Source organism: Suillus clintonianus (genome assembly GCF_016758775.1).
Source record: "Suillus clintonianus strain FC179 chromosome Unknown DEU56scaffold_66, whole genome shotgun sequence".
NCBI classification, from domain to species: domain Eukaryota; kingdom Fungi; phylum Basidiomycota; class Agaricomycetes; order Boletales; family Suillaceae; genus Suillus; species Suillus clintonianus.
The window spans coordinates 130,800-153,252 of record NW_024539290.1 but is presented as its reverse complement, the minus strand read 5'-3'; the positions used below and the strand labels follow the sequence as shown (position 1 = coordinate 153,252).

The window sequence follows — 22,453 nt, the reverse complement described above, 5'->3', positions numbered from 1 at the left end:
CGCGATCCATGGGATGTTCGTCTCTTTATCTCATTTCTTTTTCTTTCATAGTTAACTCACGCATTTCCCACAGTTCCCTGCTACGTCGCCCCTGCCTCCCACCCACTCGACTTCAGCGCAGGCCCCAACTCAGTTCGATCATGTTTGTCTTCATTTTGAATCAACTCGCAATGCATCACTAAGTCCTATCTAGTTTGAAATAAGTCCTCCGCCTCCCCACTCGAACAGAGTCACGCAGTTCCTGCTACAGGGCCTTTCCTTCCATGGGTCCGGATCCCGTGAGCCACAAGTTGTTGAAGTCGCAGCCGGCCGGAAAGTCACTGTAACCCAGTCTTCTTGATTTTTGTCGCCTTTTTGCTGATGTGTTATCCTACAGCGACTTGTTGCAGCTAAACTACCAGAATATAGGAAAGTCGACGATACCCGACATCCTTCTAGCCAACAGCCTGGGGTGCTTCAGGACATCGAATCATCTGACAATGATTCGCTCCCAGACGTCCATTGGTGCAAGGCGTTCCTTTGCTATTGTTCGTGCTGGTCTCATGGCAGACCGAGGATGCCTCCTCGATGGCGCTTGGAGCGCGTTGACATCCCACGTCAGGAAGGCGCGACAACTAGCAGCCGTGCTGGGGCTCACGGTAGCAGTTAGCTTAATGTAGATGTATTCGACTTGGTTGGATTCCCCGCCAACTGATGATTCAAACTTCTTTCTTCACGTTTTTTTTTTTCGTATTGCAGTGACTGACATGTAGCTACTATGGCGGTGCATGATTCACACATCTAAGGGTCGTAGGACAATACATAATGCATCGCGACCTTGCTCGTCATCTCTCACCTCGAGATTATTACCGTTCTTATCATTCTATGGTTTCCCATTCCCATCCTTTGCGACCCGTCCTCTATTTGTTTTCTCTAAGCAGTTTCGTGTCTGCGCTTGACCTTAAGCTGACACGACCACTCAGTATGTCTATAGGGCCCTACTCCTACAGTGAATACTTCCGATCAGTGATTTGCATGAAAGTTTACTTCCAGTGATCGGCGGGACCGCAGATCATTATCGTTGTTACAGTACAGCCTAGCAAGTATATTTCCGAATTGGCCTCGCAGCGTGCCTTGCAAGTTTTAAGTCCTTCCAAGCCAGACATTGTACAGAAGCCTGGCGTTCTCCACTTCGTCGTCCCGTCATCACATATCATGGTCGCATAGATCGTACATTAATATGAAGTGGCGGTAATCCTCAATGTTTCACTATAGATGGACGGTCGCACGAGTTTCTCTGCGGTATGAATTGTATTAGAAGTCCTTATGTTCAGACAGTTTTTTTACAAGGTTAAAGAGAGTGATAGCATTGATGTGTTCATGCGTGAGTATGGTGTGAGATGTAATGAGTGAGATAATGCTGCAGATACGACAGAGCAATATAATGCGTAATGAGTGGAGGGTGCTGCAGATACGACCGCGCGATATGACATATAAAGAAATGCAATGAATGAAGGATGCCCGCAGGCGGATACGACAGAGAAATATAAATGACAGGTAAAGTAATGTGTAGTCCATGAACGATGAATTATGAAGTCCAAATGATATAATGCACGCTTGCCCGATGATCTTGTCCGAGGGAGATATCTGGAACCTTGTTCCAATCGAAACCATATGATCAATCAATCTTCCGACGAGTCGTCATCACCAGGTCCTTCGGAACAAGATCTCATGTGACGCTTCAAAGAGTCCGAGCGACTTAACCTAGTAAGAATCAACGTATCAGCTTCACAGTCGCACTTGAGAGACTTGTATTACTTACTCCCCGCCACAATATGGGCATAAATGCTCACCGGTGCCCCCCTCATTGTGCGTCTTCGATCCGATATGCTTCAGTAAGCTGCAATTTTGCATCGAATCTGTATTTTTGCACTGCGGAAGAAGGCATTTGTACTCGACCTTGCCGTGCTTTACGACCCGTTTCTGATGAAACAGTCGTCAGTGAGATATCTCCGACTAAATAAATGACTTTCACTCACGAAATTGGGACGTGCGGCATAGTTAAGACGTGGGCCTTTCGTACGAGTCTTGCGCCCCGCTCCAACACTATTTACCGCCTTGCGTTTCGTACGAGTCTTGCGTCCCGCGCCATCTCTAATTACCGCCTTGCGCTTCCGTAGTACCCGTCCTTCCTGTACGGGTTCAGGCTCGAGGAGTAGGTCGTTGAGGGATTGTATCGTGGAGGGTGGGGATGGCTGGGGTAAATAGACCCCAAAGGGAATAGGGGAGGAGGGGCGGTCCGATGGCTCAGGCGTCATTTGAGACTCGAGAAAATAGATATTAAATGGAAGAGGGAAGGAGGGGTCGTACAATGGCTCTGGGACCATTTGAGACTGGGGGAAATGCGCTGCGAATGAAGGAACGGCTGCAGGCCCCATCATATCCGGCATGAGGGGGGGCAGTCCATATGGTTCCATACCAGCATCGAACAATGCGGTCTCCATTCCGTACGCTGTGGGAGCCGGCCCAAGTGGAGCGTACTGAGATGGATCGGCATACATATCGAATGGCACAGGTTCGGCACGTTGGGGTTGCAGTTGAGGCTCGTCTTGGGACGGGCCTGGGATGGAACTTTGGCTCATTGGAGTCGCGTAGTGGTCCATAGTTAATGATAGAATGCTTGAGATGTGTTGTTTATGGCGCCAGGCCTTATACTGTGGTAGGACAAGATGAGCGACAGAAGGTGAAGGAAGTGAACAAGAGTAACTCACAATGCACAAGTTATATGGCAGATGTTTGGAAGGAAAGTGCGATGAATGTTGAAGAGGAGTAGAGGGACACAAGGGGCAGTATTTATGCTATTGGAACCCTTCTAGATGTGGGTCACGCTTTAATATTTAGTGGACGTTCCAAAGCGTCTCCGACATATCACTTCCTTTTCGTGTGATTGTCCACACCTTTTGCCCATACTAAGCGGCATAGTGAGCACAGCTTGGTGTTATACAAAGGAATGCTTCCACCGACCAGATTTGACAATGGCACAACACGCCCGGATAATCCCCCATGAGGCTGTGGGGATGAGTGTATAGGGTGATTGTCGTGAAGAGTAGAATAAGATATTGGTGAACAAACATTGAACACGATGCGCTGGATCTCAATTTTTAGAGCCCTTTGCCCCTTGGCTGAGCATGTTCTTCGTGTATACGGACATGATTTTTTTTGTATGCTGCTGGGTATTGATTGCTTCCAAAAATTGTATACACGAAATCTAATCGACAGGATTTATCAATATAAACATATTGAACAGGAGATTGCGGGCTAATTGACACCACCGAATGATATGCCCATCCAGCTACCAATAGAAGGGCGCGTCTCTCCAACGCTTCCAACTTGCATTGCGTCTCCGGATGGCCAAGAGCAGGTCCATGCATAGTAGAATGCGATTTCCGCACCTCTCTTTTCTATCACATGACACTTGGTCATCGTGCTCTTGAATGAGCACCCTGCGTAATAGTCTGGCGCATGATCTCCGTCTGCGTGAAGTGGAACATGTCAGATCACGACAAGGGACCGTGCAAACGAAGGTCAAGGTAAGAGCCGTACCATCAAGTCAAGCGCGACGGGTAATTTAACCTCATGAATCGCCTCGCAGATGTAGTATCATGTGAGATCGCTGCGCACATGCGGGACGTTGGATAGTGCTGGTCCTTGACGTGAGATTCGAGTTGACTTGGACTAAATTTGCGTAGGTCCCTGCCCGCCGTATGCTTGAGCATTCCTACCATGGATCAAAGCGTTATATTTCTAGTGAGACAAGGACAAGCGCAGCATAAAGGGCCCGCGTCAGCCGACATGTTTCCGTCCCGCGTATGGCACATTTCTAAGCGCACGCAAGGTCAAGGCGCGTAGAGAATGGTGCGTATTTTATTCAAAACACGTCCCCGTCAAAGGGGTTTTCGGTGCGCACTAACTCTTAAAAGCGCACAGACCTGACAACCGACTCCACCACTCAAAAACGGGACCGGTTGGCGAAATGCGAATAAATTACAATACTCACCAATTTCCTAGTGCTAGGCGCAACGCTCAGATCGAGCACGTCGGCATCAAAATAGGGCCAATAGGGCAGTCTCGTTGTGGGTGAACATAATCGCTTTTCAAGCACCTTGACGATACGTCAGCATCTGCGCCCTCCCCTCCCTACAAGAAGAAAACTCACCTATCAACCTCGTGGATATTACAGACGTCGCTTCGATATCATAGGCCTTGTCTGACCTGATGAAGACGAAACCGGGGTTCAGCCTTAGGAGAAATGGGAGGGATTCCGCTGTCGGTAGATTCCGCGACTCGGACAATATCAACATGGACGCCTATCCAGATGACGAACGCTTGGCCGTATTCTCTGTGGTCGAATGTCTGCTCCGTGAAATCCAGTCGGAGAAACTCACATCATGGTCATCGCTCAAATGTATTCATAGTTTATTTCGGTCAGTTTGTTTTGCTAAACCAATTAGGTGGTGGAGTTTGAATTTGAACTTTGAAAGCAAGGTCACCGCAGTTTACGGCGATCAACCACAACGGCAGTCTCATGCAAGTGACAGCTGTACTACAGTGTACTACCCGAGGATTTCAAAAGCAGTTATCTCCCTTCGGTGGTCCGGGTGCGTGTAGACACTTGCGTATTGCATGGTCTTACTCACATTTAAAATTTAGCAAATGGTTATCAATGGCCAGAAAGACACGCTGTTGCCCGACAATGGCACGGCTCAAGCAGTGCATCATGATGTACACGGAGCTTGAAAGTTGCCTTCCGAAAAGACGAAGTTGTGAAGGGTTGATCGGTTTCGCCGCCCGAGGCTCGAAGTAAAGTTGATTTGTGAAGTCTTTTGGTGGGTCGTGGTGTCCATCTCAGAAATATTGATTACTACATTGAAGTCTGGCTGAAGGTGCGTGATTTTTAATCTTGATTTTATTTACGGTTCAGAACGCGGTGACAAAAGAACTTTACCAAAGACTCGCGCAAGGTGCGATCGAAGCAGTCCTTTTGGTGTAAAGATTGGTGAGTCGTTTTATGCATGTCCCGGACTGTTCGATTCTAACGGAAGATAGTTAATTACAGTCGCATGGCAGAAGTCAATATCTTTAGGTACAAGTAACACGGTATGTCGGACCATTATTCTATTTCTCCTCGCCGACCAACCACTGCTCGTTCGTGGCCAGATCATATGCAATGCGAGCATCTTCTAAGAGCTGTCCGAGAAGGTCTTTGTCATTCTTCTTGAACCCCTCAATGTCCTCGTTGCTCATCTGGAGCCAACTGTGGCAAGGTTCTTGGCTGCGAATGCGCGCTCCCATTACATCCAATACCTTTTTTCTCCATATAACCCACACTGGCGTATCATTCGGAATGAAGTTACGGATGATACTTTCTGGTTTGAAACCCTGTTCCTCCCATTTGTCTGCACTGATATCAGGAGGCTGGAGCATCAGGCATGCGAATACTGCGGCGGTTGTTCTCGTGCCAAGGATGTACGTCCGCATATGCTGGTCATCCAGATTGAGTGCATTTAGGAGTAGCCGTTCTTGGATATACTCCTTGTCGATCGAGGACAAGTACAAGTTGTACGCCCATGAAGCTGCGAAGGAGGCCAGGAACATGATCTGGCCAAAGAATGTGCCTTGGGGGATCAAGAGCAGTTGGCCGAGGAGTTGTATGACAAGCAGAAGCGAACATAATCCAATAGCAGCATACTCGTCTCTCACTGGAACGGTACCCTCCTTTAGACCACGGTCTAAAGAACTGTCTTGAAGACCTGCTTCCGCATCGCTTGTTCGATTCGAGTTGGTCGATCCCATACCGTCTCCAGGAACGGAACGTTTCCTCTTTTCCTTCCTGCTTCTCTTCCTCACCCAGGGCTCATAATCGAGCATGAATTTGCCCCTCGTGATGGTGGCAATGTTCTCCTCTTTTCCGGTGAGGAGGACGATATCATCACCGTCCATCAACATCCCGTCCCCGGGTGGAGCCGTAGGTGCTGACTTCACGCCTTGCAGCTTTAAATGTGCGGACCCTATGACCAAGGAGGACATGCCGTTTGAGACGATGCCCAGGAGGATCATCGAACAACAGAACCAGTCGTATGTCCACCCGCAAAGCGCACATGTGGTGAAGCTGACGGCTATCGGTAGAATCGCGACGTCCGTGTGATGCCCACTATGAGGTGGGATCGCGCGAACTGGCGATTTTTCTTTTTCTGTTGACTCTTTAAAAATGGGCTGTGTCTTGATAATGGTCACTTTATTTGGTTTCGTGACCCTTCCTTGCACCTGCACTCCTAGCTCCTCCTTGGATGTCTGCATTATCAAGTATGCAAGATGGCCGGTGCGCTCTAGGATGGATCCAGATCTAGAGGCGACATATTTTGGGCCCTGCTTTCCGTCAAGCTCAAAGAATTTTGCGGGGTCTTCATTGGGCCCAGGGAAGAGCCCGTCCCACAAACGGGAATTTGCGAGTAATCCGAACTTCTTTCCGACATTCCAGCTGCCGGGGGAGTTGTACCATCCCAGCCATTTTCTATGCTTGTAGAGATGAATGGTCTGCATCGCGGAGATGGCTTCTTCACCCCCGAAGAACCCTGCGACGCCGGATACGTTGAGGTTAAAATAGCCAGGATAGATTTCAAAGGGAGCTTTGTGGGGCATGGTACATACGTTGCGATTTGGTGTGCAGAATTCGGCTCACAATTGCTCTTTTACGTAGCGCACCTGGCGGGATGCATGCACTCGGCACACTCGGAAATGTATGAGCTCTAGGCGCCATGCTATCCGGAACGTGTTCTCCCCATGCAATGCCCTCCGTCTGTGAAGATATCCCCTTTTATCTCGTTGAACTAATCGGCCCCTATTTCCAAAGTTATCCATATGGGAATGCTGCTGTTAGCTGCCAGTCGACCTTCGCCAGTATGGGCTCGACATGATCCATTATATATTCATGCGGCCCGAATTTGTATCGAGTTCACCATGTGTTGTATCAATGTGATCTGGGTCACAGCAGGCTCAGGTTGGCTGGAGCATAGCTGAATAAATCGATGGGAAATGTGGCCTACAACAAACACTAAACACGACTTTGAACATAGTCCGAACGAGGTACTTCTTTCTCAGAAATATGGCTATTGTCGCTAATCTTATGTACTTGTTCCTGGTAACCTCTATACGCATTCTGGGCTTCCCGAAGCAATGACTCCAGGAGGTCCCGGTCATGATTTCCGAACCCTCGCAGATCCGTAGAGCCAAGGTTGAACGATTTTTCCTCCTTGTTATTTTCCAGTTCCGCCGCCACTTTGTCTCTCCATATATCCCATACCCTTGTGTCGTTCGATATGAAACGTTGCAAGATCTTCTTTGGTTTGAAATCAACAGAAGGCCTTTGGACGCCATTACTGAGAACCAAACATACAAACACTGCTTGAGCAGCTCTGCTCTTGAGCCCAAATTTCGATATTCGTGGATTGTCGAGCACTTTCCATAGGATATCGACTTGTATTTTCTCCTGCTCCAGCGACGATAGAAATGAGTTATATGCCCATGAGGCTGCAAGCGATGAGATGAACATGATCTGTCCGAATGACGTTGCCTGAGGGATGAAAAGGAGCTGGAGAAGGAATTGTGCGAGAAGGAGAAGCGAGCAAAGTCCAACTCGTCTGAACTCTGGGCCGCCATCCATCCTCAAGGAAAACCGGCCTTTCGTTATTGGATTGATATCTTTCTCTGCACCTCTGACGATGACGACGTCGTTTCGCATTAGAAGTATCCCGTCTGCAGGCGGCGTGCCTGGAGCAGGTTCCTTCACGGAAACAAATTCGAGTTGAGCAGATCCGATGACAAAGCAAGATGTGCCGCTTGAAACGACTCCTAGCAGGATGAGGGCGAAAGCTAACCAATCTCCCGAAGCCGCGGAAAGCGCGCACGTTGCGAGACTGATGGTAATGGGGATAGCGGCCAAGAGAGCATGATGGATGCTCATCATCGGCGCCTGGTCCGCGTGCTGCACCGTTACGTTTTTGATATCGACTATGGTGACCGACAGAGGTGTAGTCTCCCTCCCTTCCACTTCTACAATTTCCTCGACTTCTTTCGCCTTCTGCACCACGAGATACGCCAGGTGACCGGTGGGCATATCCGTGCCCGATAAAACACCCCAATAACGAGGGCCGGGTTTTCCGTCCAGCCCAAATGTCTCAGCTGGTGTGAGATTTGGACCCGGGAAAAGACCATCCCAAAATCTCGAATTAGCGAGCTGCCCAAACTTTTTGGCAACAGTATAACTTCCTGGTGAATTATACCAGCCTAGCCAGCGCCTCCCATGGTAGAGATGGACGGTAGCCATCGCTGAAATCGCTTCATCCCCACCGAAGAATCCAGCGACGCCCGATGTATCGAGATTGATATGCGACTGGTTGATTGGTACATTGAAGGAGGACATTCAAGTTAACCACTAAACCAACTTGATTGACGATCTCATTGCCTCAGTGCAACCGGACCGTCAAGGCGCTAACTTGGTGGGAAATTTTCATTTAACAAGACGAATCATGTAAGTGCATAAAATACGCAGCAATCTATAACTACAACTTGAATATTGAATAATATTCACACAGCACACGCGAATGTCCAGCAACTAACAATGAAGTTCCTGTCAAATGCAATCATATATAAACCAACCAACCAAGCTCTCGAATCATATCCCGCCTTAATCAATCAGTTAGACAGTGGTGCATGCTCCGCTGTGCGCCGACTTTTTGTGGAAGAACTCCACTCGCGCCGAAATCCTGAAGCGTTTTTCCCTCCACCGACACCCTGGTTACCTGATAGGAAGAATTCGAAGTATCCCTGGAAGGCATCCCCCGCGTCATCCAACAGTTCTGCGAGCAGGTCACGCTCTTCCTTCCTGAGCTCTGTGTCATCGCATGTTTTTAGCGACTTCAAGTTTTCCTCCCAATCCGTATCTTGAGTCCAGTTGACGGTTTCAATATGACGTCCTATGTGCTTTCTCCACTTGTTCCACACCGCAGTTTCATTCGGCAGAAAACACTTCAGGAGTTTGCTGGCCTCAAACGAGGCGGAGGCGGATTCAGGAGGTGGCCGTAAGACAAGCGCGGCGAATACCGCGGCTGTTGTCCTAGTGCCCAGCTCGAATTTCGACATGGGTCCCACCTTCAGCGTTCTAAACAGTAGTTGCTGTTGCACCTTTTCCTTGTCAAGAGATGACAGGTACAAATTATAAACCCAGGAGATTACGAACGATGAGAGGAACATAAATTGGCCGAACAGCGTTCCTTGAGGGATGAGAAGCAATTGCAGCAATGATTGCATGCCGAGCAGGAGACTGCAGAGTCCAATGCTCCTGTATTCTTTGGGTCCAATCTCATTTCGCTGTGCTTCTGGGTCTGAGCGTGGATCCGTAGGTGCGCGGCGACAGCGTGCGTCAGGGGTGTACTCCAGGCAAAACCTCCCTTTCGTGACCCCGTTCACGGCCCTTTCCTCCCCCTTCAGAATGACAATGTGGTTTGAACTGTCATCGACCAGCATCCCGTCCCCAGGAGGGGCGTTATCCGCAGGTTTGACTCCCTTGAGGACGACAAATGCCGAGCCAACAACAAGATATGTCAAGCCGTTGGAAATGACACCCAAAAGAATCATCGCGAAGCAATACCAGTCGCGATTATATGCGCACAGTCCGCAGGTAGATAAGCTTGCTAATATGGGCATGATGGCTAGCCATTTGTTATGATCTAGGACCCCAACGATAGTGGTTGGTGTTTTCTCCGAGTCGTGCAATTGAGACGAGTCTTGGGGGCGAGTCTCTGACTGCACGCCAAACATGTCATTAACTTTGACGACAGTCAAGGTCATCGGCTGCGTCTTTCGCCCGGGTCGCCCCATAACTTTATTTAAAGGGCGAACCTCCTTGCTCTTCTGTGCCAAGAGATAAGCGAGATGTGTCGTCTTATCAATGATGGTGCCGGACTGGGAAGCAATGTATTTGGGGCCCAACTGGTTGTCTAGCCCAAAGACCTCCTCTGGGTCTTTGTTGGGCCCGGGGAAAAGCGCGTTCCAGAACCGAGAGTTTGCTATGGGGCCTAAGTATTTGGCAATGGCGAAGCTGCCGGGAGCGTTGTACCACCCAGACCACCTCCTAGCCTTGTATAGGTGGATAGTCATCATAGCCTGGACGGCTTCGTCTCCACCGAAGAATCCTGCGACGCCAGACACATCCAAATTGAAATTGAAATTTCTTGAATTGGTTGAAACTGGGTGTTGAGACATAGTTGGTATGTGGTTCAACCATTGTCGCTCCTCCTTGCTTAAATCTAGCTTCGCGCGCCTGCGCACTGAGCACATTGGTATTCGAACCCACGCCCTCCGCTCCCCGGATCCTGACATGCCGGACCTGCATCCTGTTTGACGCTCGATCTTGCGGTTGACAGAAGGCTCACATCATGATGGGCGTCAAATACAAGTAGGTCCTGCTACGCAATAAGTACAGCTAAGTATATCGATCATTCATACATCATTTGCTTCCCAGGTGCACTTGGAGTTGGAGCGCAAGTTACGAGACGCCTCAAATGCAACCTGTGCATCAAGTAGAAACGTGTCCAGCAATTTACAATTTGTATCGCACAAACCCTCCTTCTCCTGTTCTGTTGCCAGGAAACTTTTGTTCGGGGAGGCAGATTTCAACTGCCCTGCAACCTTGGCCCTCCAAAGATTCCAAACCCTCGTCTTGTTCGGCACGAACAACGACAAGATGCGCTCCGCGTCAAAGTCTTCTTCTGTCTCTATTCCATCGCTGAGAATAGAGCAGGCGAAAACAGCCTGGCTTCTCCTGTTATGGAGGCAATATTTCTGGATTGATTCGTCCTCAACCCGCAGTGCCTTGTAAAACAGATCTCCTTGTATTTTCTCACTCTCAAGGGAAGAGAGGAACGAGTTGTAGATCCAAGACGCTGCAAGGGAGGAAAGAAACATCACTTGACCGAAGAGTGTCGCCTGAGGGATCAAGAGGAGCTGTAACATGAATTGTGCCAGCAGGAGGAGCGAGCACAGCCCAACGTTCCGGTACTCTGGTCCGCCACGCATGTCAAGCGAGAATTGCCCCTTCGTTATCGCATTCACGTCTTTTTCCGACCCTTTCAGGACGACGACGTCGCGAAAGGTCAAAAGCAACCCATCCCCTGGGGGCACCCCGGGGGTCACGGTTTTGGGTGCCTGGAGATGGAGCCTCGCAGTGCCGATCACAAGGCAGGATACGCCGCTTGAAATGATTCCGAGAAGAATGAGGCTGAAGCCGAGCCAGTCCCCGACGACAGCACATGAGACGCATGTCGCGACGCTGATGGTTATGGGTATGGTGGCTAGCAGTGCGTGGTTTGTGCTCATCATCTCCACTTGGTCCTTATACGTGACGTCTCCGACGTGGATAACAGTCACTGTTGCAGGTAATGTCTCCGTGCTGGCTGTGCCCTCAACTCTCTTGCACGTCAACTCTTTGCTTCTCTGTACTGTGAGGTATGCAAGGTGCCCCGTGGCCATGTCTGTGCCAGACAGCGAAGCGACATATCGCGGCCCAGGCTTGCCATCCAGGCCGAATGCTTCAGCTGGCTCTGGATTTGGACCTGGGAACAGCCCATCCCAGAGTCGGGAGTTGGCTAATTGGCCGTATCTTTTGGCGACCGTATAGCTCCCTGGAGAGTTGTACCAGCCCAGCCATCTTCGACCGCGGTACAGATGTACCGTAGCCATCGCTGAGAGTGTTTCGTCGCCTCCGAAAAAACCGGCTACGCCAGCCGCATCAAGCGTGAAGGATGAGCCACTAATTGGGATCTGCATGTGCATCGACACGGACTTCGTGAATGACGGTGGATCCACAGCATGCTCGCGCAGGTCTTCAAATACAAATCAGCTTGGCGCGATCCGTTCAGCGGCATACCTTAGTAAGGGGTCCTGGGAGAACTCGAACGTCCTCGAGGCAGCCTTACCAAATAAATGTATTGATGTCTCCCCTTGAAGCACTTTACCGCGAGCGCCAAGAAGGCACTGCTAATATGTCGTTTGATTGATTGACACCAGAAGCGTTGAAACACCGCACGGCGCACACTGATCTTTGGAATCACGGAGCATAAATCTGAGAATACAATACCATAATTACCAAATACGTTTATCCCATTTGTGAAAGAAGCTTGCAAGGATTTTCCCGTGCAAACAAGATTCGACTTATCCAATTATAAGACCGCGAGATCACGTTGTTTGTAACCATTAATATTACGATTGGAGAAAACAAGTGCGCCTACAGTTAATAAACAACCTTCTGAAACACGCTGATGGGCCTCTACAAACCTCGCTAATCGTCACAATCCATCAGACTTTCGTATGGAATCGATAAAATTAGTACAAGGTGTAGCGAATTCAGCAGCGTAAGGGATAGTAATTCCGAAGCTCGTTTGTCAAATTCCGCCCCCAAACAAGCTGATAATAGCCACAGGAGGAGGCCCGCCCTCTCGGAGCTTTGTTTGCCCACAATAGGCGAAGACATATTTTGAAGGATGCCATGTCACTGTAGGTGACGGCGCCAATGCAGGAACACGATGCAATGGGGTACCCGTCTCCGTTGCACACTGTTGGACCCATCATGTCAGAAGCATATACGTCATCAAAGACGAGTCCTTACTATGTCGATATAGGGACCTGTATTTGCGATAGCGAGGTACTCTCCATCGTACGAGAAGCTCAAGGCATTTATCGCATTTCTGGAGGAATGAAATGAGTGGAGGATTGACGTGTTTTGATCTACTCACTCGCAAGTGGAGATTGTCCGAGCACATATCCATTCACTCAGATCAAACATGTTAACAATGGAGTCATAGCCTCCAGACGCAAGATATCTGAAGACGATGTTAGTGCATGTTAATGAAAGCATGTAACTACGCACCTCCCCCGGGGATCAAGCGCTACTGCAACACAGCCTCCGACGTGAGCGGCAGGGCTTTCTTTAAGGACCAGCGTTGGGTAGTCCATGACCCGAACGCTATGCTCAGAATGATGTGTCAGGATGATACCATCACCGACATGATTGAACATGGCGGTGGATGCGACAATGCTCTGTTGAAAGACGTCGGTAACTTGTTAAGTGGTCGAGACGATGTGGAACAAACCCCGTCCTTATCTGAGAGGTGCCATTGCTCTTTTGCTGCGTCACCATCTTTCCCATATGTCAAGAGAAAGAGCTGGTGCCCAGCCGAAGTAAATATCAAAGCCCGGCCGTCCGGAGAATAGTTCGTTTGCACGGGCGAGATTTTCAGAGTTATTTGCTGCGTGTGCCGACTTTCTTTGAGTTCTGTAAGGGTTATTCACAATGCGCACGAGGCATATGAAACTTACGCCGTGCATCCCAGAATACAATCCTTCTGTCCTTTTGACTCGACGTGCAAAACAACTCTGGATGAGTGGGATTCCATGATATATAGTCAACATCATCGGAGTGACCGCCAGAAAAGTGGGTTGCAGCTCTTGATTCCATCTGCGATTGGGGTATGGACAGTGAATCATGACGAGATGTAACACATACATACACTAGTTTCCGGAGTCCAGATGCGAGTGATTTTGTCGATTCCAACGCCAGCTAGACGCTTCCCATCGCAACTCCACGCTACATGCGTTATAGCTTGAGGTGACGGTATACGTAGATCACGCGGCTTATGTGCAGGAAAGTTTTGTGCCTGATTCAATGGAGTGTATTAATATTGAATGCGAAGTTCTTTGGGGATACGCAAGTCCTCTACACCCACATGCAGACCGCGAGCGGCGAATGTTGTATGGAGAGGGGGAGACGGTGGCCGCTGAAGGGGTGCTACCTCTTCTTCCTCCTTGCTGTTTACTTGACTTGACATTGATGTGACTGGGGTGTTAGTGGTTTTCCTTTCTGCGAGGAGTCGGATGGCAGGCGTTGTTTGTCACTGTTAGGATCGAAAGCCTTCAATAAACAACCAGATACAGAAGCGAATCCGCGAGCGTCCTTCCAGCAACGAGTCACGAGTGTCAGTGGAACTCGGAGTGAATCGGAGTCTTCACCTTTTCAATTGCGGCATCTCAATTTGTTTATTTTGTGCAAGTTATAGGCTTTACTGCTTGCCTTCGTTTCTAGTTGGCGTCCCAGAGCAGAGTGATACAAACTGGTACGACCTTCGATTCATGGTAGAATACTGTCACTGCAAGACGGAAGTTCGTTCCATCTGACTCTTGAATACGAAATCACGAACATTAACAAACCTCGTTAACTTTTTTGTCTTATCAGTCAGATCACTGTCCAGTGCTACTGTTGCCCTTACAATCGAACCACATCGGTCCCACTTAGCCAGCCAGAAGAGATGACTTTGAAGTATGTCTGGTTAGACGTTGATCCGGTACGCGATTGACCATTCATTCCCGTTTGACCTGGATGTGCTGATAGGGATGCCTTACTCAGGGACATGATGATGCCGCCGCACTTATGATGGCCTGTCAACTAGAGAATATCAAACTTCTTGGAGTATCCAGTGTAAGTATGCAAAGCGGCTGCCTTCTGGACAGGTCTATATTAAGCAGACTTCCTAGGTTCATGGCAATGCGTCCGCTGATTGCACTGCCAAGAACACTGCAAGGTGTCTGCACGCATTCGCCGCACCTTCCGATGTTCTCGTATATCCTGGCGCATCCAAGCCGTTACTTCGACCCACAAAGCACGATCCTGAAATTCACGGAGAAGATGGCCTAGGAGGTGTTGTAGGGCTCCCTTCAGCTGATAGTCCTGAAGTTCAAGCACGATTTGCTCGGAAAGATGATGGGTCGTTCATCCATGCCGTCGAGGGAATGGCAACAGCGATCAAGGATGTGTGGCGAAATGGTACTGGATATCAAGTGTCGGTTGTCTCCTCCGGACCTATGACGAACATCGCCCTATTTGTCAGCGTCTATCCAAACCTTATGGAAGCAGTAGAGCAATTTGTATTTATGGGCGGAGGAGTGGGTGTCGGAAATAGGTCTGCCGTCGCAGGTATGTAACATCTTGTTAGTTGGACTTGAAGAACCACGCCTTACGATGATCGTATAGAATTCAATATTATGTGTGACCGTGCGTCTCCCATTGAAAATGTTACTATACTTGTCCTGATCCTCCATCAGCTGAGGCGGCACAGATTGTCTTAGACGCTCCAGTCAAGGCTGTTATGATACCCATCAATGTTACACACACAGCCATTATTACTTCAGCTATCCATTCCCGTCTGAGATCACCCCATTTACCCGTTGTAGACGGCGTGCTGGCACATCCATCCACTAATCTCAGAAGCACGCTTTCTTCCATCATCAGTTTCTTCGCAGGAACGTACAAGTCAACATTTGGTTTCGATCAAGGTCCTCCTCTCCATGATGCGCTAACCATCGCATATGTGTCCCATCCTGAGCTCTTTGAAACTCGACGTTTTAGAGTGGATGTAGAGTTGCATGGTAAGCACACCGCAGGAGAGACGGTCATTGACGTCTGGAATTATCGAGTATGTGATGACTCGTGGGGCTCTAACGGGAAGAATTGCGTGGTTGCCCAGTCCGTTCAGGTGTGTGTTCGAACGTACACTTGGCCTTCTATTCTCACGAGAATGATGTAGGTCGCCCAGTTTTTTGAATTGCTTTTGCATTGTGTCTCCCGATGTGATGCCATATCCCCGCTTAATATACGACAATGACAGTTCACAAGTTCACATTACATTCTACTTGCTCATGAAGGATTTCCCCTATCTGTTCCCCCACGGTCAGGACTGCTCTAAGCGTGGGACTGCCCTTCGGATTTTATTACATGCTATCAATCACGATGTCATCTCATGACTGGTATACACTGCCATTTCTGCCAGCACTTTGCCACTGTATAATGGTTGAAGACACCATGGCGGTCGAGCGCTTTCGATAAGGCTATTATTGGTTAGTAGTTACGATCCGCATGCTGTGCGCACACGCTTACCATTATAGCTTGGCGATCACCTTCTGTCAGAGAGTCCCTGATTATGCTTATCAAATTGACATGTTATATGAACCAGGTAAAGTTGTTGAAGGTTGCTGGTCGTGTGGATCTACCGGCTGTGTTTGTTTCAAGACGTTGTCTGGTTGTTATGATCCGCTAATGCACGAACTACTTCGTTCTCATAGCCACCCGCACCAGGAGCATCACGTCCTCATTATGTGATTAGTTTCAGCCACCAACACGCGATTTCGTGAGAGTTGCCCACATCAGAAAACTTTGTTCCTTAACGTCAGTCGGTGCTGCTTGATGGGTGCTAGACGGACGATGTATAAATGCATCTCACCACGCCCTGTTATCAGATAGACCCCACCTCTTTTTCTTGACAAATTTTCCTTGCGCTATGGGGGTCGACAAATCGTGAGTGCCATAGCTTTAACATTTAAGCTCATCTAATTGAAGGTTGCTTCTAGCGGCAACAAAAAACCAAGGTCGGTTTTACGAACTGTAGATATTGTTGTTCTGAGTTTTCTGCTAGTCGTTTCAATTTCATTCGCCGATCATCGTCACGCACCACTGAGGACAGCACTGCTCAGGTGTGATTCCTGCTGCTTTTATACGCGTCTTTGCTAACGTACGAATGTCTTTAGGACCTTGAAGCCCCCGTAGACGGCGTCGAGGATGACTCGACGCAAGCCCGGGAAGGCACGCAAGGAGAAGAGACAAGTGACTTGCCAGAAGAACGGGGCTCACAGGACGAAAGCCACTCGCAAGACGAAGACAGTGGAAATCCGCAAGGCGAAGACAATGGAAATCCGCAAGGCGAAGACGATGGAAACCCGCAAGTCGAATTGTCTCGCCAAGAATCCTTACCCATAGTGGTAGAATCCCCCCAAGAGGATGCAGATATGCAATTCGTGCCCCCATCTTCAGACACAGCCACCCAAGAGTCTGCCATCACTGCGGAGCCCGCCACCATTGCGGAGCCTGTCAACAGAGTCGATAGCCCTGTCGAAGACCCTGAGGTTATCCTCAAGCACAAACAGGAGACTTTCCAGAACATAATCGACGACAAATTATCGAACATGCCTCTTCGCTTGATAGACACCCACAGTGGGATCCTATATACTAGCAATGACCTCGACGGAGTTTTCAAAGAGTCGGAGGAGTACCAACGGCTCTCTGAGAATCTTCTGTTCACCCCCGAGGATAGCATTAAGCGCAAAGTTAACCGATACTTTCAATATGCGATGCTTTCCCACAAGTGGGCAAGCGCGAAGGACGAACCCCAATATTGGCAGATCAAGGGCAGCGTCTACGAGATGGATGCCCCGCGGGAAATCTCCAAGCTGCAACAATTCTGTACAGTCTCGAAGAAAGAAGGCTATCGATGGGCGTGGAGCGACACGTGTTGTATCGATAAGACGAACAACGCTGAGCTTCAAGAATCCATTATCTCGATGTTTTCTTGGTACAAGGAGTCGGCAATCACTATCGTTTACCTTGCAGACGTTTCCGACATTTCGCAGTTGAAAGACAGTCAGTGGTTCAAGAGAGGCTGGACGCTGCAGGAGCTCCTCGCACCTGGATTTATTCGATTTTACAAGCAGGATTGGCAGCCACTCATCGATTCTGACAAGAATCACAAAGACGAACTTCTCACCGTTCTCCACGACATCACTCGTATCGAAATCAAGGTTTTGGAGAAATTCCAACCCGGCGTCGACAATGTCAAGAAGCGGTTGAGCTGGGTGGGAGGCAGGACAACTAAGAAGATCGAAGACATTGCCTATTGCCTCATGGGTAAGCGTCATCATAGCCGATGGATTGTTCTAATGCCCTTGCTAGGTATTTTCGGTATCCACATGCCTGTAATGTACGGGGAGAAACTCCACGCCTTTGTGCGGCTTCAGAAGGAGATCATGGCGCTTACCGATGACCTCTCACTCTTTGACTGGTTAGGAGAGTCATCGACCCTTCACAGTTACTTTGCTGCGCACCCCAGGTGCTTTATGACCCCATCTGATGACCTTCGACAAGACTCCATTTCATCGAAATTCGAATTCAGGTTGCTCAAAACTTCGAAACGCATCACCACCGGCTTGTCTTCTTCGGCTCTCAAGCTTGTAAAGGACGTTTTGAGAGACCCGCCTCACGGACGTTTTATCGCGAACGGGAGAATGAGTATGCCCTTTTTCGTCCACGAAGTGGCCACCCTTGTCCCCAACCAAAATGGCAAGCCCGGAACCTTCAGCTACCTCGTCAAAGCTGAGGGTCTCTCGGAGCTCGAGGTCATCGCCACACATAAGCTAGACACATTATATGGAAAGAACGCTATTGCCAAATACAGCATCGTACGAATGTGGGACGCTAGACTTATTCAACGCCAGGGGAGCACAGGCGCTGAGGCTCTTGATACCCCGATTGCTGATAACCCTGATTCGCCAGAGCTGCCTGCAACAGAGGGCACCCCGAAGCAGGGCAAGGATGGCGAGAAGGAGAAGGAGAAAGAGAGAGAAAAGGACAAGGAAAAGGACAACTGGGTCGGTAAATCCAAGGACTTCGTCACAGAGTGGCTCACCCAGAGCACTGCTGCCGCGTTGATTCGGAAGCTGCAAGAGCCATTCGTTGCGCAACTTCTCTTTACGCCCAATGGTAAGCAGCCTTGGAAGAGGGTTGGAACTACCACTCGTATCATTGCCCATGCATCCTCCGGGTCCGTTAATTTTAGGGGTCTTGAAAATGTCATCGTGTGCTGAAACCTTACGACTACATTGCTGCTCGCTAGCCTCGCGTTACTTTGTTGTACCCATGCCTTCCTCTACGATTATGAACTCCACGACTACGAACTACTAGTATTTACCTAACGCGATGAAGACAATCAAATAATGCTCCTTGCCGTTTGACAATTACAGACTCAACAGTGGGAACACCCGAAAAAGGAAATTGTCGATCTAATGCCGCGTCGTATCGACGGCCTCAGGTACACTATAGTCGGTCATGTCCATGCTCGAGCTTGTCAGGCATGGAACTTCAAGCTTCAAGCTTCAACCGGCATTTATCTCAATGGTCACATTAATACTATCCAACGCTACAAGTGTTCCGAATCCGGTATGAAAATGATGTGGGCATAACGTTCGCTTTGAATATATAGGGGGAACCTGCATGGATCGACCACGAAGCAGCGGCAATACCTTGGAAACAGGCAGAACGGGGGCGCTCCTTTTGTGATATACAGAACTGCACATCTCGCTACGCCTCTGCTTTCATACTATTCGACCTGCTGCTAGCCAAACTGCGACTCCGAGCCTGCAATAGCAAATGCTGCTGGAATGCAGTGCGAGCGTCCGAGAGCAAAACGTTCAGTAACTCTCTTTCGGCATCGTCAAACGCAGCTATACGGTCACCGCAACTCTCGAGATCCAAAGATTGCAAGGCCGACGTGCCACTTTTCATCTGTTCCAATACCTGGTCTTTCCAGACCGCCCATACGTGCGTGTCGTTCGGAATGAACTGCCGAAGGATCTCTTGTGGCCTAAAACCTCTCTTCTCCCATTCTCCGGACTCGCAGCTGGGCTGAAGAGCCAGGCAAGCGAAAACAGCTGCGGTCGTTCTTGTACCCAGTCTGTACGTCTTCATATGATCCTCCGACAATTTCAGCGCCTGGATGAGCTGGTCCTCCTGCAGGTACTCCTTGTCCATGGACGACAAGAAGAGATTGTACGCCCATGACACAGCGAAGGAAATGAGGAACATGACTTGCCCAAACAGCGTGCCCTGTGGTATCAGGAGCAACTGCGTGAGAAACTGACAGACTAGGAGGACTGAGCAGAGCCCGATCGCTCCGTATTCGTTATTGATTTCGGCGTCTTCATCATTCTGCACCTCCGCACTGCCCTCTGCATCTTTCTTGCCAAGCCAGTGGTGGACGTCATGGATCCCGTCCCCTACAATGCCTCGATTCCTCCTCTCCTTTCTAATACGCATACGGGCCCAGGGCTTGTAGTCCAATTGGAACTTGCCCTTCGTGATGGCAATGACGTTCTTCTCTTTTCCAAGGACGACGATGGAATGATCGCCGTCCATTAATATGCCATCACCTGGAGGTGCATTTTTAGAGGGCGCGACACTCTGGAGGACTATGGATGCAGAGCCGATAACAAAACATGAAATGCCGTTGGCGAGAATGCCTAGGAGGATCAAGGAGAAACAATACCAGTCATCGCCCCACGCACAAAGTATGCACGTTGCGATGCTGGTGCCGATAGGGAACAATGCGACGAGTTTGTGGAAGCCATCTCGGGCATGCACGACGAAGCTAGGTTCGGCATTACTAGCCTGAGGAGTGTCGAAGTTGATGTCTTGCGCGTTCAAGATGGTAACTTTATTCGGTTTTGTCCTTCGTCCCACTACTGTCACGGCTTGTTGGTCCTTGCATCTCTGCATTAACAGGTATGCAAGGTGACCGGTCTGCTTGAGGAAGGTGCCGGACTGGGATGCGACATACATAGGGCCGGGCTTTCCATCCAGCCCTAGATACGAGGTGGGCTCGTTAGCAGGTCCCGGGAACATTCCGTTCCAGAAACGAGAACTGGCGATTTGCCCATAGTGCTTGCCGACGCTGTAGCTGCCTGGGGAATTGAACCAGCCTGTCCACCGTCTTCCTCTGTAGAGGTGCACAGTCTCCATTGCGGAAACCGCCTCTTCGCCTCCAAAGAAACCTGCGAAGCCACCGACGTCAAGGTTAAAATGATTGGTGTTTAGCTGGACTGTGGGCATGACGAATATGAAGAGCGTTGTTGGCAAGTTCCCTCGCCTTCATATGTGACATTGATATCACCGAATGAAAACATGGGATCAATGATGGAATGGTAATAATAACGTTCGGATGGCCGGCTATGGCCGGCAGCGCAGAATAATTGGTAATCGGTTGCGCTGATACTGATAGCCTGAGTTTATTAATTGTAGCCGACGCATACGATGCAATGAACTCACGTAGACTCACGTCAGTGCATACCACATTCATACCATCAGGCGCGGAATCAGCACGGATACAGCACTTCACCCTTGATCAGTGGCGTAGCAGGGCGCATGAACTCAAAATGAGCACCGTGACAGCGAGTTTGATAACTGCATCATGTCATCAGCGTTGATGACATCGGACACAGCCTGATCAGTCACCTTGATGCAACGGTGGCGCCCGAATAGCTCAGTGAGGGCGACATCCACTGGCAGTCCCCAGGATATTCGACTTCAATTCTCCCATACGTGCACTGATTGATATCGTCCTTCGTCGAGACCTGACAGAAATCACCCGATGAAACAAGACGACGATTTTCCAGAGCAAAGCAATAGATGGGCGCTCATCTATCATTGGCATCCGTCGGAAGACTCGGGACATTGTGGGGTACCACTGATTCTGTTATCACCAGTACCCCTGTTCTTATTCGGTTCCTTCAAGCAAATTCAAACCGTTCAAATATCCCTCATTCGCAATGAAAAGACCCCAGACTCTACTGGGCATCTCCGCGCTAGCTGCAGCATAATGTCGAACCATCACCGAGGGGGGTGTATAACGGCCTTGACATATCCTGGTGACCTCCCGTATGATCTCTCATACCTTCAGCTTTCGTCCCTTCATTAACGTCTCTTCGTTCATCCGAGACGATCAACGTTCATCGTCGGCAATAGCAAGCGCCACGTCAGCAACGAGTTACTGTAGCACATTGTTTAATACATTCAGTTGACCACAAAACTTGACGGATAGTCGTTCTGGGGTGCAGCGGCACTCCCACTTCAGGATTGGTGCATTCTCATGGAGGCAGCGCTGTCCATAACATTTCTATTCGTGCTATTCGTCACATCGTCGAGTCACAGGTAATAACATCTCTTTCAGTATTTGAACATTGTTAATATTTATTGCATATGTGCCAGTAGTGCGACCGCAAATCCGCAACTTGTCCGTTGATGTGCATGTCACTAGTAGTTTTGTCCTCGCTGATGAACTAGCGAGTCTGTCAATGACAGAGCAGGATATACTGCACTCAGGTATGACCCACTGGTATGATCATGTATGGAGTCTGGGGTCTTTTCATTGTGAGGTTGTTTGGACTTTGTTTGTCGAAGGAACCGAGTAAGAACCGAGCGATGGTTCCGGATCATGAACTCATTGTTCCCCTTGGTTTTACTCTATTTCACTCAGGTTATCATTTACCGAGGCTCCTACCGCCATGGCCCTGGATCTAAATCAAACCTATTATATGGATGAACGGCACTGTTCACAACCGGTGGACCCGTCACCAGGATGACCGTGCAAATGTATTCGAATCTTTGTTCAGAAGGACACCTCGTGTTCTGTTGGTGTAATTCAGCGCGGTGAAGATCAGGGTCTAACCTGCTTTCATCTTTGGCCGCGTCACATTGATTACTGTCTTT

The 22,453-nt window shown here is 49.2% G+C and overlaps 9 protein-coding genes across 9 annotated transcripts; 2 read left to right on the top strand and 7 right to left on the bottom strand.

The window, feature by feature from the left end:
• Nucleotides 1-1,661: 1,661 nt before the first annotated feature.
• DEU56DRAFT_903003 (uncharacterized protein) lies at nucleotides 1,662-2,693 on the bottom strand (the record flags this gene model as incomplete). Its single annotated transcript, XM_041356619.1, has 3 exons — nucleotides 2,019-2,693; nucleotides 1,802-1,962; nucleotides 1,662-1,743 (listed from the first exon to the last, which is right to left on the bottom strand). The coding sequence occupies exons 1-3, from the start codon at nucleotides 2,640-2,642 to the stop codon at nucleotides 1,662-1,664; spliced, it is 867 nt and encodes a 288-aa protein (XP_041205769.1). The 5' UTR covers nucleotides 2,643-2,693.
• A 2,413-nt stretch (nucleotides 2,694-5,106) lies between these two features.
• DEU56DRAFT_503198 (uncharacterized protein) lies at nucleotides 5,107-6,787 on the bottom strand. The gene has a single exon (XM_041346545.1). The coding sequence runs from the start codon at nucleotides 6,676-6,678 to the stop codon at nucleotides 5,155-5,157; it is 1,524 nt and encodes a 507-aa protein (XP_041205768.1). The 5' UTR covers nucleotides 6,679-6,787; the 3' UTR covers nucleotides 5,107-5,154.
• Nucleotides 6,788-6,994: 207 nt separating this feature from the next.
• On the bottom strand, nucleotides 6,995-8,562 carry DEU56DRAFT_503119 (uncharacterized protein). The gene has a single exon (XM_041346543.1). It carries the CDS (start codon nucleotides 8,456-8,458, stop codon nucleotides 7,091-7,093), a length of 1,368 nt encoding a protein of 455 aa, XP_041205767.1. The 5' UTR covers nucleotides 8,459-8,562; the 3' UTR covers nucleotides 6,995-7,090.
• Nucleotides 8,563-8,730: 168 nt separating this feature from the next.
• Nucleotides 8,731-10,299, bottom strand: DEU56DRAFT_915330 (uncharacterized protein; the record flags this gene model as incomplete). The annotated part of the gene is made up of 1 exon (XM_041357726.1): nucleotides 8,731-10,299. One exon carries the CDS (start codon nucleotides 10,297-10,299, stop codon nucleotides 8,731-8,733), a length of 1,569 nt encoding a protein of 522 aa, XP_041205766.1.
• A 206-nt stretch (nucleotides 10,300-10,505) lies between these two features.
• On the bottom strand, nucleotides 10,506-12,190 carry DEU56DRAFT_503193 (uncharacterized protein). Its single transcript, XM_041346544.1, has 2 exons — nucleotides 10,659-12,190; nucleotides 10,506-10,605 (listed from the first exon to the last, which is right to left on the bottom strand). Exons 1-2 carry the CDS (start codon nucleotides 11,866-11,868, stop codon nucleotides 10,595-10,597), a joined length of 1,221 nt encoding a protein of 406 aa, XP_041205765.1. The 5' UTR covers nucleotides 11,869-12,190; the 3' UTR covers nucleotides 10,506-10,594.
• Nucleotides 12,191-12,270: 80 nt separating this feature from the next.
• DEU56DRAFT_818373 (WD40-repeat-containing domain protein) lies at nucleotides 12,271-14,023 on the bottom strand. The gene is made up of 8 exons (XM_041353963.1): nucleotides 13,818-14,023; nucleotides 13,602-13,748; nucleotides 13,411-13,549; nucleotides 13,185-13,357; nucleotides 12,962-13,131; nucleotides 12,828-12,914; nucleotides 12,701-12,779; nucleotides 12,271-12,647 (listed from the first exon to the last, which is right to left on the bottom strand). Exons 1-8 carry the CDS (start codon nucleotides 13,917-13,919, stop codon nucleotides 12,477-12,479), a joined length of 1,068 nt encoding a protein of 355 aa, XP_041205764.1. The 5' UTR covers nucleotides 13,920-14,023; the 3' UTR covers nucleotides 12,271-12,476.
• On the top strand, nucleotides 14,020-16,052 carry DEU56DRAFT_502768 (Inosine/uridine-preferring nucleoside hydrolase domain-containing protein). The gene is made up of 7 exons (XM_041346537.1): nucleotides 14,020-14,432; nucleotides 14,495-14,566; nucleotides 14,623-15,061; nucleotides 15,119-15,139; nucleotides 15,190-15,620; nucleotides 15,672-15,981; nucleotide 16,052. The coding sequence occupies exons 1-6, from the start codon at nucleotides 14,397-14,399 to the stop codon at nucleotides 15,747-15,749; spliced, it is 1,077 nt and encodes a 358-aa protein (XP_041205763.1). The 5' UTR covers nucleotides 14,020-14,396; the 3' UTR covers nucleotides 15,750-15,981; nucleotide 16,052.
• A 500-nt stretch (nucleotides 16,053-16,552) lies between these two features.
• On the top strand, nucleotides 16,553-18,921 carry DEU56DRAFT_502924 (uncharacterized protein). The gene has a single exon (XM_041346541.1). The coding sequence runs from the start codon at nucleotides 16,927-16,929 to the stop codon at nucleotides 18,775-18,777; it is 1,851 nt and encodes a 616-aa protein (XP_041205762.1). The 5' UTR covers nucleotides 16,553-16,926; the 3' UTR covers nucleotides 18,778-18,921.
• A 290-nt stretch (nucleotides 18,922-19,211) lies between these two features.
• Nucleotides 19,212-21,067, bottom strand: DEU56DRAFT_502899 (uncharacterized protein). The gene is made up of 2 exons (XM_041346540.1): nucleotides 21,014-21,067; nucleotides 19,212-20,959 (listed from the first exon to the last, which is right to left on the bottom strand). The coding sequence occupies exon 2, from the start codon at nucleotides 20,795-20,797 to the stop codon at nucleotides 19,271-19,273; it is 1,527 nt and encodes a 508-aa protein (XP_041205761.1). The 5' UTR covers nucleotides 20,798-20,959; nucleotides 21,014-21,067; the 3' UTR covers nucleotides 19,212-19,270.
• Nucleotides 21,068-22,453: the final 1,386 nt, after the last annotated feature.